This window comes from Musa acuminata, chromosome BXJ2-1 (assembly GCF_036884655.1).
Source record: "Musa acuminata AAA Group cultivar baxijiao chromosome BXJ2-1, Cavendish_Baxijiao_AAA, whole genome shotgun sequence".
Taxonomy (NCBI): Eukaryota; Viridiplantae; Streptophyta; class Magnoliopsida; order Zingiberales; family Musaceae; genus Musa; species Musa acuminata.
The window spans coordinates 19521036-19540382 of NC_088338.1; the positions used below are offsets into that span (position 1 = coordinate 19521036).

Genomic DNA, 19347 nt, shown 5'->3' on the forward strand with positions numbered 1-19347 from the left:
CTAAAATATAAAAATATATAATATAATTAATAAATATAATTATTTAAATAAAAAAATATGCTATTAAATTAAAAATCGAGTATAAAATCATAAAAAATAAATAAATCATAATAGTATTTTTTTATTTTTTAAATAAAAAATATATTATTAAATAAATAAAAATTATAGTATTAAAATAAAAATAATATATTATTAATCTAATAAATAAAAAATACTATTATTAGTATACAATTAGCAGTATACTGTTAATATACTGTTAACAGTATAGTGAGAAGAGTATGAGAAGACCGAGGCTGTTGAGGCAACGACAGCGGTAGCAGGCGACGACCGTAGCTGGACCGGGAGCGATAGTGGCGAGCGGCGAAGACAGCGGGAGCAGTGAGCAACAGCGGGAGTGGGAGCGAGAGCTACGAGCGACAGCGACGAGCGACAATGGGTGCGGAGACAACAGCGACGAGCGACGACAACAGCGGCGAGCAGTGATTGTGGCAGCAGCAAGTAGCGATAGTGGCAACAGAGAGCAACGACAATGGAGAAGAAATCTCGGCTGCAAAATCACGAGTGTCAGGGTTGGGGAAGTCAGGGAAATCGCGAGAGGGAGCCTGATATCGATGATTTAGTTGGTTCGATTGAACCAACTAAAGAACCGGAGACCAACCAGACCTAAAAATTTGGTTCGGTCGGCTGGTTTAACCCAAGCGCTCGCCCGAAGCGGCCGAAGCGCCCGACGCCTGGGCTCGAGCGAGCACCTAGGCGGCGCCTCTTTGAAGCGAGACGCCTGGACATGAAGCGAGGCGCTCGGGCCTCGCCTCGCCTCGCCTGAGCGCCCGAGCGCCTATTGAAATCATTGAGTCAATAGATGCTTCATCTTTTGTAAAATCTGAAGACAAGATATATAATTTACTTGACAACTTCATGGGAGAAATTGGAGACCAAAATGTCGTTCAAATCATAACCTACAATAGAAGCAACTATGTTTTAGCTGGTAATATTCATCTTTTGAATTTGTTAATTATTTTATCTTCAATTAAATGTGTTAAACTCTTAAGTCTTATCATTTTTGTTATCCTTTATCTCAGGTAAATTGCTTGAATCAAAAAGACAACACTTGTATTAGACTCCATGTGTAGCACATTGTATTGATTTGATGTTGGAGGATATTGGAAAGATCTTAGAAATCAAGAAAACCTTAGAAAGGGCAATTTTTGTTGTTGGATTTCTTTATAATCACATTGGGACTTTGAATATGATGAGAGAATTTACAGGGAATAAAGAATTAATGAGACATGGTGTCACCCGATTTGCTACTTCATTCTTGACATTACAGAGCGTGCATCGTCAAAAACATAATCTGAGAAACATGTTTACCTCTGAGAAATGGGTGACAAGCAAATGGGCAAAAAAAAACAAAAGGCAAGAGGGCTGCTGATATCATCTTAATGCTATCCTTTTGGAATCATGTAGTTTATATATTTTAATGGGCCTTCTTGTTCGAGTCCTTCGGTTGGTGGATACTGAAAATAAGCCTGCAATGGGATATATTTATGAGGCTATAGATAAAGCAAAGGAGACGATTAAAAGATTTTTTAATAAAAATGAAGAAAAATATGAGAAAATTTTTATAATTGACGAAAGATGGAATTGTCAACTTCGTCGTCCCTTACATGCAGCAGGATATTATTTGAACCTTGAATTCTTTTATAAGATTAAATCTGTTAGGTTTGATGCAGAAGTTTTGGATGGGTTATATCAATGCGTTGCAAGATTAGTTCCCAACCTTGAGGTTCAAGATAAGATTATTCATGAATTATCTTTATATAAAAATGTCGAAGGTCTTTTTGGAATTCCAATTGTCGTTCGATCCAGGACAACTATGTCTCTATGTATTAATAATTTAATATAATTAATTTCATATGTATTATGTTACTATGTTATTGTTAATAATAACATAAATTTTACAGTTGAATGGTGGAGTCTATTTGGAAATTCCACCCCGAACTTACAACAATTTGCTATCAAAGTACTTAGTTTGACATGTAGTGCTTCAGGTTGTGAGCGAAACTGGAGTGTCTTTGAGCATGTAAGGATCACTAAATATTTTTATTTTAATTTATTTATTTATTTAGATAGATGTATTAATATATTTTTAAATTATATGACATGACAGATTCACTCGAAGAGAAGAAATCGGTTGGAACATCAACGATTACATGATCTTGTTTACATAAAGTATAATCAAGCTTTGAAGGCTCGCCATGATTTGCAAAATAGATTTGATTCAATCTCATTGCAAGATATTGATGATTCAAATGAGTGGTTAGTAGGAGAAATAGGTGCAAACTTGCAAGATGCCGAAGACGAGCTTGTATTTGAAGATGATAGATTAACATGGGAAGATGTGGCAAGAGCTTCAAGTGCTGGAGAATTACAAACATATACAAGACATATGTCAAAGAGAAAAATGAGTGCAAAAGCATCAAGCTCGGCTCCTGCTATTGTTGAAGACATAGAGAATGAAACATATCTTGATGAAGAGGAAGGAGTCGAAGGACAAGAGGAAGAAGACGAATTCAATGAATATGATTTATGTGAAAATGACGATAATATGATTATGATGAATGACTTTGATGTAAAATTTTATTGTTTTGAATTTTAAAACTTTTTGTTAATGTGACATTGTGATTTTATATCTTAGATTTTCTTAATTTAATAGCATATTTTAATTTAAAATTTTAAATAATTATATTTATTAATTATATTATATATTTTTACATTTTAACGCCTCGCTTCGCTCGGGCGAGCGCCTACCGCCTCGGGCGTTTTTGGACCTTGGCGCCTTTTGGCACCTAGCGCTTTTTAAATCACTGGTCGATAGTAATTGACGAAACCAAGGAAGGATCTCAACTCTAGCACCTTCTTTAGAGTTCGCCATTCCACAACAGCTTGCACCTTTGATTAGTCCATCCGAATGGAGTCATCACTGATTCGATGCCCCAAAAACAAGATCTTCGTTTGAGTAAAGTAGAACTTCTCCCTCTTCACGAACAAAGTGTTCTCCCTGAGAACCTTGAAAATGTCCGAAGGTGCTCGATATGCTCCTCGAGCGTTTGGCTGTAGACGACGATATCGTCCAAGTAGACGACCACAAACTTATTCAAATACTCTTTGAATAATTGGTTCATAAGAGTGCAAAACGTGGCCGGAGCGTTGGTTAAGCCAAAAGGCATCACCAAGAACTCAAACGCTCCATACCTGGTCACGCAAGTAGTCTTCGCTTCGTCGTCTTCAGCAATGCGCACCTGCCAGTATCCCGACCGGAGGTCGAGTTTGGCGAAATACTTGGCCTTGCCCAATTGGTCAAACAAGTCCGCAATGAGTAGGATTGGATACTTGTTCTTCATCGTCACTTTGTTGAGGGCTCGACAATCAACGCATAGTCAGAGGCTCCCATCTTGTTTCTTTTGGAAGAGAACCGAAGCTCCGAATGGTGCTTTAGAACTGCGGATGAGACCACCGCTTAGCAGGACATCTAATTGCTTTCTGAGTTCTGCCAACTCAGGAGGGGGCATGCAGTATGGTGGTCTTGCTAGAGGCTTCACTCCTGGCTCCAGCTCGATATGATGATCCACGCCTCTGCGTGGCGGTAGAGTCTTCGGTAACTCGGGTGGCATAACGTCTGTGAACTCCTTCAATACGTTAGCCACCACAGCAGGTTCATAAATGGCCTTCTCGTCGAGTGGCTCTAGCTTCATAGCAGCCACGAATGTTAATTCGTCTTTTCGTACCTCCTTCTTTAGTTGTAATGTCGATATCTGTTGGGGTTCCCTGGTTCCTCTTTGAGAGATGGGAACCACACAGGGGTCGTCACCTCCCATCATACATAGGGAGTTTAGGAACGACATTGGCACCAACTTCGCTGTATGCATGAATTTCATTCCAAAAATCACTTGGAAGTCATCCAGTGGCACCGCCATCATGTTTGTGCTCCCGCTCCATGTTCCGATCTTGATGGGAACTCCCTTTGCCAACCCGGAGTTTCGCTTAGCCTCCGAGTTCACCGCCTTCATTCGACTTGGGTTCTTCTCCAAGATCAACCCAAGTCGCTTTGCTTCTCGATCGGCAATAAAGTTATGGGTAACGCCCGTGACCACCATTGCATGAGTTGTTTGGCCATTGAGCTTAATGTCTACGTACATCAGCTCACTACTTCCTGCTTTTTGTGGCCTTGCCTTCATGTTCTCCCTCACTTAACCCCGCATAGCGTTCAATAAACGCATTACTCCCATCCGGGGTCCTTGCGACTCCTCATCGTCGCTGTTGGATTCTGAACTACTCGAACTAAGAGCGACAGCTTTGCCCTTGTTCAATCTGGGGGGGTGGATGGAAGCTGTTAAAGTATTGAGTGCTTGCTTCTGTGGGCACTCCCTCACCAAGTGCGGCCCTCCGCACAAGAAGCATCCGCCAATCTTCAAGGCCTTGCCTTTTGAGTTTGGCCCTTTGTGGGAACTCTTCTTCCTTTGTTCGCCCCCGGGCTCCTTCCCTCAAGAATATTTTGGTGGGCGATTTCCTGAAGATTGTTTCTTTTTTCCCAGGTCCTCAGAGATAACAAAGTTAGTGAGCCTTTCTGAAGCAGCAATTGCCCCGATCATATCGGTGACATTCCTTCGATGCAGTTCTTGTTGAGCCCAAGGCTTCAAACCATCGAGGAAGCTGAACAGCTTATCCTTTTTAGACATGTCCTGTATGTCCAGCATTAGTGTAGAAAATTGCTTCACGTAGTCTCGAATGGAAGTACTTTGGCGGAGTTGTCTTAGTTTCCTCCTTGCGACGAACTCTGTGTTCTCGGGTAGAAACTGAGTTCTCAACTCCCGCTTTAAGTCCTCCCATGTGTCCACCCGACATCGACCTTGTTGGATCTCCTCCCAACAAGTTCGCCACCAAAGTTTTGCATCCCCGTTCAGATACATGGTTGCTATTGAAACTTTGGTATCTTCAAAATCAGGCCTTGTAGCTCGAAAATATTGTTCCATGTCAAACAAGAAATTCTCGAGTTCTTTTGCATCCCTAGCACCTCCATAGCAATGAGGCTCAAGTGCCCTCAGATTTTGTGGCAGTGCAACGCGGGTGTTGCTCCCTCCTGCATTTAGTGCACTTGTGAGTGCTGTCACTTTAGAAGTGAGTTTCGCCATAACTTCGTGCAAATGTTGCACGGAGTCTTTAGTATCATCCGTCAGTCAATCGACTAGGGCCTCAACCTTGTCGATTCGGGATTCAGCTTCTTCTTGCGAGCTCTCTACCCCAAGAAGCCTTTGTTGGCCTTGGTAGAGTTCTTCCAAGCTTGCTTCGAGAACATCCAAGCAGGTTTCCGCTACTGTAAGTCTCTCCTTATGGCTCTTCTTCCCGGTTGGCGCTCCAGATTGTGCCTCCTCCGCTCGCGGAGAGTAGCCAATTTCTCGCTCATCATGTTCGCTGCCACGATCCTCCAAAGCGGCTCCAACGACATGAGAGCGAGTTTGCACTTGCAGCCCACCTGCGACTGCTTGGGGCAAAGGTCCGGCTTGCCTCGCCTTGCTTGATTTGCCACAATGTCACAGACTTAGTTAGAATTGCCTAAGTCGTGAGGCAACCTTGCGGCCAAAACGCGAACTTAACTTGAGTTGCCTAAGTCGCGAAGCACCCTTGTGCCAACTTCTCGGACTTAACTAGGATTGCCTAAGTCTTGACGCGCCCTTGCGATATGCATCCGCAAAGGTCAGCCAGTTTGCAACCTCACTCAAGTCTCGAAGGACCTGTAAAAGAGAAAGTTGATTAGTTCAAAGAACGAGCGACGGACAAATCCCGACGTATCGCGAAGAGGGAAGCTTTACAAGCAATTCAGCGAGCACGTTACGTGCATTAGAGAAAAGAAAGAAAGGAGGAAAATAAGGACTTTAGAAGGTAGAACAAATAGTTGCAAGTCCACAAACAACTGCTCACCGGGTGCTAGGTGCGAAGGCAAGTTCCCGTCAAGTCAACGTGCGAACTTGTGAAGATTTTTCAACGCCCGACAATATACCAAAGCCCCATCCAGCCCTGTGCCACCCAGGGGGTTCTAGGGTGCTGAGATGGCTGACATTTCGCGCGGTGCAGCAGGCTGTAGAAAACAGCCCGCGGCAAGCGAAAACGGAGCCATTTTGGGGCTTTTTGACCCGCCGTGGTAAGCGATCGCATTGTGCACTGCAACTTGTTCGAACATGTATTTTTACAAGCAAAAACACACAAAACCAAGGCAAAACAGACTGTCATGTCTCTGTTCAAGCATGCAAAAGTGACGAACGGTTCGTTGAACGAAGTTGTTACGAGTGCGCGATGACCGTTCGTGACAACACAACTACTCTTAGCCATGTAAGTGATGAACGAATCAAGACGGAAAGACTTGACTCATCCCATAAAGATACAGTTAGAGTTATAAGGCCTCAACGCGAGATAAGGGTCTATCATAAGGCCTCAGCATGAGATAAGAGTTCATCGAGGCGAATACTCTTGAAGAATATGTCGATGTGCCAACAAATCAGTTGCTAAATCCCCTTCCACGAGAATGCAAAGTGGAATAGTAGTTCAAACTCTGTAAAGGAGTCAAATATTCAATCAACCATCCACATTGGGCATCATATTTAGAGTGAGAGAATCTCCAGGACTTCTCAAGCAAGTTGTTGGACAATGGACTACTCTAGAGCCTATATTCGCTCATGGGTATTCCAATGCTTTCGAGGGGCAAGACCGAGTGAATGATTGTCAAGGCAATAAGATGAGGGTGGTGACCACACTGAAAAGTTAAAGTCCAATTGATAGAAGATCAAATAGGAAATGCTTCTTAAGTTTGATTCAATAAAGGCAAGGCATTGCAATGGCCACAAGTCCAAGTGGGACTCGATTATCCAAGGAGAATTTGGTCAAAAAAGCATTGAACCAAAGGCCATGAACATCGAATGGGGCATTGTACCACAACAACGGATCTTCCTAGTCACAAATGGTGCATCAACAACCCCGAAAGCGCAACCAAAACTATTACATAGGCGCTCTACAAGGGCAAAACCTAGATCAAGTTCCTAGTACTCCACAAGTGTGATAGTGAAGAGTAGGCAAAATCAAGTAACCAATTCGTAACAAGGAATACATCATGAGGAATTTGGTTGAAGCCAATCAAAGTAACCCAATTTGGATGAGTACAACCTGATTAAATATTCCTCTTCTAAATTTCTTTCCATAGTGAGCACCAAGAATTGAGATTAAGATATCTTAACATTTTCTTTTACTTTTGTTCTCCTATCTCTACACCTCTTCCTTTCAACTCTCCCAATCCGCTTGTCGTAACCTGCCACCACTTGCACTTCTCGAAATTAATGCAAAATCTTCATCATTCTTATACACCACTTCATGATTGTATTCTACCATGTTGAACCCTAGAGGATGCATTAGAGAAGGTGTGGATGGTTGAGTTTCAAAACAACAACAAGATTTCACCTTACAAGACAATGGATCAAGGAGTTGGTGAGGAAGAATTATCTTCTCTATGGCCTAATCGTTTATGCTTGCATTGATTTAAATGTGAGATCATTTTGGTTCATCATCCACAACCTATGTGAACTATATTTCCATTATTGATGTTTGGAATTGGTCCAATTGGTATCCTATCTTTATTTTTAATAACATTTTTCCTTTGCTATTCTGGCTTATTTTTATTTTCATGGAAATGATTAGATCAAGGAGATAGTAACAATCACCATCTTACAAAATGTTCTTGACTTAATGCAAGTTACTAATAAACTCTTCATCCCTTGGTTCACAATCCAAAGACAGACAAGGTTGTTAACAAGAGGGGTACTCTTGTTAACACATGTTATAATTTTTATCTACTACTCTTGTGACACTCCATCCAATTCAGAATTATTGTTGTTGAACATTGATTATAAATTACATCTTATGCATATTCTTCATGAAATTCCAATATTCGTGCCTTTTCATTTTAATTCTACATTTTATATGTTCAGCCTTATTATTTTATTTTATTTTTTATTGTTTCCATTTTACTGTTCCCATCTAATCTCACAGTTTATTCATCCAAAAAGTTCTTAGGTGTCAAGCATCAATAAGTGCCTATGTTCTTGCCACAAAGCTATACTAATGTTTTACTGCTATCAATTATATTTCTTTCTTTTGTTTTTATTCTTGTATTATCAGTGGTTTCCTTTGGAACCTTTCTCTACTCATTTTAGTTCTCAAGCTTTTAATTTATGATATGTTAGGATGGGTGATTTATTTCCCTTCCAAAAATATAGTTCAGTTCTGTCATTAGAATAAATGTTCTTACAAATATTTTTTTCCTTTCTTTTCTCCTCTTTGCCTTCTTCTTTCTTTTTCTCTTTTTTATGGTGAAATCCTTAGAATTTCAAGATTTGATGGTATCTAGTGATTCTTATAAGACCATGGTGACAAACACAAATCATCTCAACAGTGAGGCTCTAACAATAAACATTTCTTTTGGTTTTGCCTGACATGCTTGCATGTATGCAATCATTCATGGCCAAATCCATGATATAGAACCCTTAACTTAAATTTGTATTATAACAATAAAATTATACAATAAATCAGCTTATTTAATTTGTTGATATTTTAGATCATTCATAAGATGCTCCTTCAGAAAAGCTTTAAGGTTTGTTTTATAGAGTCAACAGGGGTATTACACAGTAGCAAAGAAACAGTACCTTGACACAAAGAAAAAGAAATACAAGAATCAGAAATTAATCTTCATTATGTATTATAACTTCACAATGATATTTTTTATTTGGTTTCATGTTGTATATTCTTAATATAATATAAAAGAATTTTGGAACATTATATTCAGATATTAAAATGATCTTTAAAGTAGAAGCGTTTTTTATAAAATTAGTTTTATATAAAAATAAATTTATGTTATTTTCTATCGTGAATCATAGTTCTCTTGTTGACTAAATATTTCGATCTATAATTCAGCCATTTTGTCTATCTTGAACATGGCAGAGGATTTTTGCCATTTTTATATTATCATATCAGAAAGATCCTTTCCAAACATATTATGACAATATTATTTTTATTCCAACTCAATGATTGAAGGCAGAGCCTACCTTCCACTTCTATGATATAAGTTTTGGCTGTAGATGTGGACCTTAGATATGTAACTATGCTTCAAATCTTGCCTAGAGGTTAATAACAAATTCATCCGCACAAAAAATGCTACTTGTCAATTTTGAATTTTTGATTTAAAAGTAATTTCTTATCTTAATTTGTTTTATCTCTATTAATGTATACCCATCCTTATGTGTTCTCCTTTTCTTAACTCGTGAAAAGTGTTGACGTAGAAATTATTTTGGATTATTTCAATAGCTTTGTAATCTTGGATGGAGTTTTATTGATTATTATATACACACTTTTTAATTAAGTAATCTTAATTATAAAAACAGCCATATAAGTTAAAGAATAGGAACCTGAAACTACTAATTGAGATTTTTTTTCATTCATGATATGAGGATATCAAAAGGATAAAATTTGTCTCTTATTGATTATTATATTTAATCTCAATTAAATATTACATTTTTCACAGTAAATAAGATAATAGACATTGCCATGCCAACTAACACAAATAAGCATTGATAATCAGAGTTGAAAACACCAACAGTTTACAATATGGATAGATAATGCACAAACTGCCAGTATCAAACTAACTATTGAACTAGATAGATAGTCACCTTTTACTGCATCAAGAAAACCTATGAGAGGATTCTTTTCATCACTACCTTTACCAGCGAGAGAATCTGTCAGAGAAAAGCACTCAAGTTAATGAACAGTGATTTATTTTCTTTTTACAGGAAGCCATGCATAACTCAGAATGACAAAGAAAAGAAACATAATTCAAAGAAAAAAATAAAACAATGTACATGCAGATATCTGATTCCGGTCGTAGAAAAACCTCAAATATATGGATTTCGACATCTCTAACAGAAAACTCACTGTTGTTACTAACTGCAGTTAGCAGCATCAGAAGACTCATCAGGTCCTTCACACACTAGAAAAATCTTAGAAAACTTTGATCATCGAGGTTACAGAAACACTGATTACTCCCACAAATAAATGTTTCTCGCATTATCTTTTAATTTCTTGAAAAGCTCCTTCATCATCCGGAGGAACACTTAACTGAAATTATTATTTATCAATATACTGGTCAAAAAATGTGGGACAAATGATCAAAACGAAAAGGCAAGAAAATTCGAAAACGAAAAAAGGAGCATAAAACCCTAAAAGAAGACTTTGGATTCCGAGTAACAGATCAAAGCATGCGACAAGATCGATACGTTATAATAACCGAATCGGTGACTCAGAAAATGCCAACGAGCGAGAGTAAGGGACCACCGTTGCCTGCCCAGGCCTCCTCGGACGACTTCGTGTAGAGGAGATCCTCCGGCAGATCCACGTTGTCGCTCGCCATCGGCACCGCGCCGGCTCGCAGAGGAACGCAAAGATCGGGTCCCCGAAAGCCGAAAAAGGGTTTCCGAGGCGGCAAAACCGCCGAATCCAAGGGATCGAAGGCGAGAAGTGGGAGAGATGGGCGATCCGTAGGAAGGATGGTTTGGTGATTGGATACTGGGGGAGCAGTTTGGGAGCGTCACGGCTACGGGATTTGAAGGCGATTAGGAGACGGGAACGGAAGTGTCAGATCGTCGAGAGAGCCGACGGAGAGAGCGAGCGTGCGCGATGGGGAGAAGGCACTGAGGAGACCGCCTATAAATTTGGGGCTTTGAGGACTTTTATTTTCTTTTTCTTTTTTTACTTATAATACATATTATTCCCTAAAAACAACTATTTCTATCTCTTTCAGTCTCCTGTTGATTTTTTTTTTTTCCCACAGATCACATTATTTTTTTAATTGAACAAAAAAATCATCAATCACTTTTTAGACTTTTTAATATTTTTCTTCCTATTCAAACTCAATTTAATTGAAGTTATTTAATCAACCCAAATTTAAATCGATCTAAAATAAAATAATATCATTTTTATTTATTTATTTTAATACACAAAATAATTATACAAAATTGATCTTAAAATTAAATACCAAATATTATTAAAAAACAATGTATGAACAGTGAAATCAAGAAAATTACAATGTATATAATATAATAATATTATGATGATTTTTCTAAAAAATCCTTATTTTTATCCTTCTCCTAATGAGAGCCCCGTGTTAGTCTTTTTTTTTTTTTTTTTTCTCGTAGTGTCCCTTACAATTTCAGTCCAAAAAAAATGTCTTTTTTATCTTTTAACTGATATTTCTTTCTTTTAAACTCATTCAATTGAATCAGCTCGTTCAATTGAATGGACTCAATTAACCAAAAACTTAAACAAGTACAAAATATATAATATCTAAAAAATTAAATAATAATAATATATATCCATTTATATTAACATATGTTAGGATCAATACGATACTAAAATGGGGGAGAGAGGGGGTGAATTAGTGCTTACAATAAAAACATCGATTTTGAAACTTCATACGTTCGATGAAAATCGATATCGGAAAGATGTTAACTTGAAACACGTTCATAAGCGTAGTGAAAGTAAAAAATCAGTTTACAATTAAAATAAAAAGCTTAAAGTAAATGCAAATCAAATTTTTATAATGGTTCGATCGTCGTGACTATATCCACTCACGATTCCTCTTCACTTGAGGCTATTGGCTTCCACTACTAATCTTCCTTCAATTGGCGAACATCAACTACCCTTTTACATTCTTTCTCCTTTTCACGGGTTTAGGAGACAACCCTTACAACCTCTCTTTCTTGGATCTCACTTCTCTTTTTAGAAGAACTTTCTAAATACTAGGAAGAAGGGACTCTAAATCTTAAGTGAGATTACACAATTTTTCTCAAGTATTCTTTCCCCCCTTTCAATTCAATTTCATGCTTTTGGAATAACTAGGGTATTTATAGACCCCAAAGACTTCAAAATTAGAGCAAAAAAAGGTCTCATCCTGGGTTTATGGGGTACTGGCGGTACCACCGCCTGCAACACTGACACTGGGTGGTACCATCGCTCAATTTAGCGGTACTACAGCCTAACACAATCTTGGAGATTGTGTCTCGGAGACTGAGTCACTAACGGTGCTACCACCTGACCTAACTTTTGGGTTACTGAATAGGCATTTCTCTTGACCCAAAACAGCCTCACTTTGGGCCCAATTGGCCTATAATTGAATTGGCCTAATTACCCTCTAAACCAACCCAATTATAACTAAAACTATTTCAATTTAGACAATTATTACAAAGCATTAATCACATATTGTCTGGTATGTCATTGGTTCATCGGTACTTCGTCCAATCCTTTAGCGCATTATCTTCTTTTGCGATCTTTTGCCCAATCGGCATGTTAACCTCCGCAACTATAATCTCCTTGTACAATGTCCGCTCTTCTAAGCTTGATGCCCGAACTCATGGAACGAAGCCTTTTGCCAACACATTGATTGATCCTCTGGCTCAATATCCAATCTTCTAATATGTTTCACTCTGGCCCAACATTGATTTTTCCTACTTTAATTATTTTTCCTAATCGAAGCTAGTTCTACGTTACTCAAAATATGGATTATATCGTAACATTATCAATTGATTTCATTATCAAAATCCGAGATTCAACGACTCAAATATAGGATTGATCTTAAAATTAAAAATAAAATATTATCAAAACAAATAAATTATGAAAAATAAAATTAAAAAATTATATAATTGAATATAAAGTAAAATATAATATAATGATATTAGGATATTTTCTCTATAAAAGTCCTGTTTTTTTCTTTTTCCTATAAAGTGCCACCATGTTGGTTCTTTTTTCGTAAAATGCCTTTCAAAATTGACTGACTTTTCAAACTCATTCAATTGAATCAACTTATTTAACTGAATCACCTCAATCAACCAAAAAACTATATTGGTGCAAAATTTAAATAATATTGATATATATCCATTTATACTAATAAAAATACAAGCTAATTATATAAGATTGATCTTCAAATTAAAAATAAAATATATAAAAACAAATTATGAAAAAAGAAAAATAAAAAATATTTTATTTTATATAAACTAAAATATAATTCGATAATATTATTTGTATATTTTAAATAATAATAATAAAATCTAAAACTATCAAATTATCTTAAAACTCTAGAAATGACTTATAAAGAACTAAATGACATTTTTATTTTTAAAAGTTCGAAATAGGTATTTTTAATATTTTTTATGCTTAAAAAATTAATTTTTTTTATTTTGTTGAATTCAACATAAGTTTACAATCACGTTAGTGCTGGTCATAAGTGCCCTATAAGCTAATCACGTGAGTGATGACACGTATGACATGATACACATTCTTTTTACTTATTATATTATTTGATATTTTATCACTTTATATTATTTGTTGCATGAATATATTGTGATGTCCATGGATTTGTGTAATAGGAATCAGATCGTGATGAGATCACAATAATGAGACTGATTCGCTTTTAAACATAGAACCTAAATAATCTCGGTTATAGGTTACTCAAGAGAAATATCGAGATAACCGGACAGACTAGTGTGCTATATACCGATCCATATGATGGAGGTAGCTAATCTCATAGCTACTCGTGTAGGGATACTAGGGATTTAGTGTAGGTGCTCATTGGAGAATGAGTTCACTGATTGATTTGCTCACTGAATGATTGATGGTTGATGATACCTTATTATCACACAATGATTCTATTATCCCAGTGGTATACCTGGTCCTTAGACTTGAGACACCAAGGATGTCCTGTATGAGTACTCCACTCTTTGATACTAGACTTATAAGTTTAGAAGTTTCAAATCTAGCATAGTCGATCATCGGGAGTGGTAGCCAACCTTACGAGAGCTATTGAGTGTCGATAGAGGATCATCCACTCTCGGTATCATAAGTGAAATATCACATATGTTCTTGCTTAGACAAATCCCTAGTCAGGGTCATTCGGATTGAGAGAGAAAGAGTTCTTTGGGAGAATCCAATTAGAGTGAGAATCAAATATAAATTATATGGGCTTGACAACACCATGCCCGGTATATGATCTTTATGGTATTAGATAGAATATGGACTATAGATACATGGTAACTAAGGACAAACATATCTAATGGATTAGCTTCCCCTATATCGTTTGGGGACTATGGCGTAGTGGCATAGTACATCCATAGTCGATGAGTCAAGTGAATTCTTATGGAGACAATAATTCATGGCCATCTTAATATTGGGCCTAGAGAATCACACACATATGATAGATGTTGCGACGAGTAAATGTTTGGATATGAGATATCCGTTGGAGCCCCTATCTTATTGGATATCCAATAAGCCCTTAAATGATTGGATCCTACAGATGAGATCCAATAAAAGCCAATAAGAGATTATTGGGTAGAGATCAACTAATCTAAAAGGCTTGGATAATTGGATGAAGATCCATTTGGGGCGTGTGGACAGCAAGAAGGGGCAACCCCTTTTTAATTGCGTGGTGTGCGTGAGGAAGAGATTTGGGCAGCGATTTGAGGAGCGTTTTCGCAGTTCCTACCATGTGGATCACCACTAGAGAGGAGGATAGTTGACCTCTTTCATCCACTCTCATAGATTTATAGATTTTTAGAGATATACGATCTCTCTATGTAACACATCTTTCTTATATGCATAGTTTTCAGTTTCACGGGTTTTTACGCACCAATCTTTGCATGACGATGAAACCTTCTTTTCTGTGAAAAATCCTAAAATTTTATTTTTATTCTTCCGCTGTGCATATGATGTCTCTCCAGCTCTTCCAACAGTTAGGCCAAAAAATATCTTGAATATTATCAAAGAAGGTATCTAATTTTTTTTTTAAGTGAAGATTTGACTTACATTATTTTTTTTTTTAAGAAGGTTATGAAAACAGTGTTACTCATCTCTTACTTTCTTAAAAAAATCTCAATTTTTTTTAAAATCATACAATTGACATACAAAATGAGTTTGTCCAATTTAAGGTGAATTTATAGTCATATTGGGTGAGAAACCACTTAAATATTTCAAGAATATTTTACTAAAATTTTTAAAAAATAATTTGAAGAATTGAATCATACTATTTTTGGATCTTATTCAAAAATAGTATAACCACATTCAAAAAGAGTGTTGGGTGAGAAACCACTTAAATATTTCAAGAATATTTTACTAAATTTTTTAAAAAATAATTTGAAGAATTGAATCATACTATTTTTGGATCTTATTCAAAAATGGTATAACCACATTCAAAAAGAGTGTTGAAACTCAATTCCCAAGTTTCTAAAATTTTTGAATTTCTAAGAAACCTTGAAAATAACTTACAATGGGTAGACAATCTTTTTTTAAACAAATTAAGCATCGAAATTAGTATTTTTAATAATTTCAGAACTTAAAAGGGTTGAGTTTGTGTTATTTTTGTTAATTTCATCCATTATAAGATGAAAAACATTGAATATTATTGAAAAGGATTTTCTGAAGTTGTGAAGAAAAATAATTTTTTGATACCCGAGTTACACTACTTTTGAGAGTGATTACACTGTTTTTGAATTATATACAAAAGTAGTGTAGTATTATTCAAAGATAGCATAAATCATATCTATTTTTTAAAATATGAATTTTCAAAAAAAAAAACCTTGAAATTGATTTATAGAGGACTAGATGACCATATTTCATTTTTAAACTTTTCAAATAGTTCTTTTTATAATTTTAACCATTCAAAAGGTTGAATTTATGTTTTTTAATTATATCCAATTTTAGATAAAATTACAAGCATATTGGACCAAAAGCCAGTGAATATTATCAAAGAATATAATATTTGGTAAAGCTTTAAGGAAAAATTTTTGGCGGTCTATTCTATTTTGTGCCATCTAAAGGTTGAAGTAAGAAGCCTTACAAGTAGACAAAATTAATAATCAGGCCTCTGCAATTACCAAGTTTTCCTAAGAATTTAAGGATTTTTAAATTTATTATTATTCATTTTAAAATATAAAGAAGATTATATTATATTATATTATGTTATTTAATATTATATTTCATATTCAATAATATGTTCTTTTAATTTTTCATTTTGTGACATATTACTTTTAACCGTAAGATCAGATTTATATAATTATTTTATATTTTTATTAATATAAGTGGGTCTATTAATATTATTAAATTTTTATTATCTTTTTTGAATCAATCTGAGTTTTAGGTTATCAAATCGGTTCAATTGAATTAGTTTAAGAACAGAAGACATGAAGAAAAAGACAAGAATGATTGAAGGTAGATCATTTTCGAACATTAACAACAGGAAAAACAACATTGGACGCTCTACGAATAAAATTAAAAATAATGACTTTTATATGGAAATCAGCCGTATACATACATATAATGATTTTTCGTGAGAAGCGAACCCATAAAATTTCGAGAGAAAAAGGAGAATGGATTACTGTCGCGTCAACAAACTAATTTAAAAGGAAAAGCAAAATTAATATGACAAGATAAAACTATGACTAAAATAATGCCCAAGCGACTTCATAATTTTTGGTATGATGTGATTGACTCATCTACATTAAATTGAGGATATCAAACTTCATCCGACAAATTGTATACATTGAACATTAGTTTAGTGATACATCGTATTAATTTAAGGTACTTGAGATTATATTTTGTAAAATTTTGAAGATATCAATTAACTTAGCTAGTAAAACCCTAAATGTTTATATATATATATATATATATATATATATATATATATATATATATATATATAAAATTTACATGAAAAGATTAATTTAGGTAAACAGTCACTCCTTGAAGCAAAGTAGCCTTTGGAGTAAAAGAGGATTAAATAAATTTAATCCAAAAAGTTATCTTTTGTTGTCATTGAGTTATGTAATAAATTTAACTCACTTAAACGGTGGAACACAAAAAGCAATTTTGTTTGACAACGTTAGATGCTCCATCATTTAGAAATTAAACAAATTGTGTTAGGATAAACTAATGCAAATATTCTAATACAAAAATGGCACAAACTTAGTTGTATGAAACTATGAATAGATATGATCCTTTATTATGAACAAGATATCCATTATATTTTCAATTTGGCTTTCCCCCCTTCATCTTAAAGAAAATTTGACTTTAAATCCTTATAGAGATAGTACCATTTGACTTTAAATAATTCCGACTGACGAGAGCTATCCTCCGAATCATCATACTAAACAAAAAAAGAAGGGAAACAAAAACCAAATAATATGAACTAAGTTTGTACAACTAAAAACAAAGTAGATTTGATTTCGTACTACAAGATCTAACATATAGTTCCATTCTAAAATTGACATATATATATATATATATATATATATATATATATATATATATATATATATATATATATATATATATATATATATATATATAAACTGACATAAAAGTCAATCTGACTAAATTAACTAATAATCGACTTCCATTACTTATGCTATATTGATTAAGCACACTAATTATCAAAGGGCACACAAGAGCATAGCACATAAGGTTAAAAATGTAGTGTTGATGAGAATATCAGTCGTGTGAAATGATTTATCTTCACTAGTTTATTTTTTAATATTAATTTATCTAAATCAAATTTTATCCATTTAGCTATGACAACCTATTAGAAATCAAATAATAATAAATTTTAATCAAATAAGTCAATATGAATATACATTAGATTTGTCACAAATTCAGTCCAAAAATTAGTTGGTCAAACCTAATATATATAACATAATTCTTTTAATTTTTAACTATATGAGATTAATTTCTTTGTCCATTTTTTTTACGTAAAAGAATAAACAGAGAGGAAACAAGTATTATGCACTTTAAAAAAATTTAAATGCACTATAACTTATTCTTAGAAAGAACCAAATATTTTATGGTGGATATGGACAATTCATGTCATAACTTCAATTATGAATGATAATATGTCAAAAATTCATACCAGGACGGACATCATATCAATATGTCTAAGTGACAACTTAAAATGTAAAATAAAATATTTCTAAAAATTAACAACCTAATTATTCAAAGTTGGCCTCCATTATGATATCATCTTAAATACTTTATTTAAGAAAATTAATTTTTTTTATAAAATAAAAAGACATGGGTAAATTCCTTAGAAAAAGCTCATAAGTTTAAAAATTTCTCACAATGTGTCTCTACCATTTAAAAAGATTATTTTACTATTGACTCCATCATCCTCACCATTGCCTCCTCCTCCTTATGTCATCCTTGTCATCGTCTCTATTCTCTTGTCAAACTCAAGAGTATCACAAGCATGGGCGTGGGTACCCATGCCAACCCTAACCACCCTCATCAAACCTTAGGGGTATTGTGCATGAGAAGGAGGGTAGTTGACGAGGCCAACCTACAAGCTAAGGGGGGTGGCTAATGGGGCCAACTCGTGCATGGAGTTATAGACACAGTCAGCAAAGTTAACCTATGTACAAAGGGGGCAATCGATAAGGCTAGCATGTAGACAATGGGGGCTAGCCAATGAGTCTAGCCCACATGCAAAGACACAAGTACGACTAGTGAGGCTAACCTATGCATAAAGGAGGTCAGTCGTGCGTGAAGGCGCAAGCATGGCTAGCCCCATGCATGAAGGCATATGCACAACTAATGAGGCCAACTCGTGCGGAGGGGGGGGGGAGGGTGACCGATGAGGTTAGCTCGCATAGAAGCATAAGCGATATGGAGAAGACAATAGATGAGATGAGGGGGGATGATAAACGAATAATAACCGATAAAAGTAAGATAATCATTTTGAAGAAAAAAAAACGTTATATGAAAATTTTTGAAAGTTAGAATGTTTATAAAAAAATTTCAAACTTAAGGATTTTTTTTGTTTAAATTCACCGAAAATATATATATTTTATTTCATTTTTTCTTTGTGCTACTGTTCATCCATTGAAGCTTTCATCCGTCGTGGTTAGCTTAGCTTATGTGAAGATTTTTATTTTTGAGCTTGTAACATCTCATAACATTTTTTTATTTTTGAGCTTAGCTTATGTGAAGATTTTATGGAAGTTGTAAAATCTCATAGGAACTATAACCAGGTGGATGAGATTATTATTGTGAGAGAAACATCAATCTAATTTATCTCCGCAAAGAGTAAACGATGAAGATGCAATTCGAACTTAGACCTTGCGATAGATAATTACCAGTTAAACTAATTGACACATTGACATCAAATCCAACTTTGCTAAACCACGTAACCTTGCACTTATTAAAACAAAGCTTAGATGACAT

The 19347-nt window shown here is 35.2% G+C and overlaps 1 protein-coding gene across 3 annotated transcripts in view; it reads right to left on the reverse strand.

The window, feature by feature from the left end:
- Positions 1-10788, reverse strand: part of LOC135583415 (uncharacterized) — a 34717-nt gene extending 23929 nt beyond the window's left edge. For 2 of the 3 annotated variants that reach the window (XR_010481820.1, XR_010481819.1), the window contains exons 1-2: positions 10426-10788; positions 9765-9830 (exon numbers count right to left, since the gene is read on the reverse strand). Coding sequence is in view for 1 of the 3 variants with exons in the window: in XM_065093757.1 (XP_064949829.1) it covers positions 9765-9830; positions 10426-10501 (142 nt within the window). In the remaining 2 variants the exon portion in view is untranslated. The remainder of the gene's footprint in view (positions 1-9764; positions 9831-10425) is intronic. The other variant, XM_065093757.1, reaches the window with a different exon arrangement.
- Positions 10789-19347: the final 8559 nt, after the last annotated feature.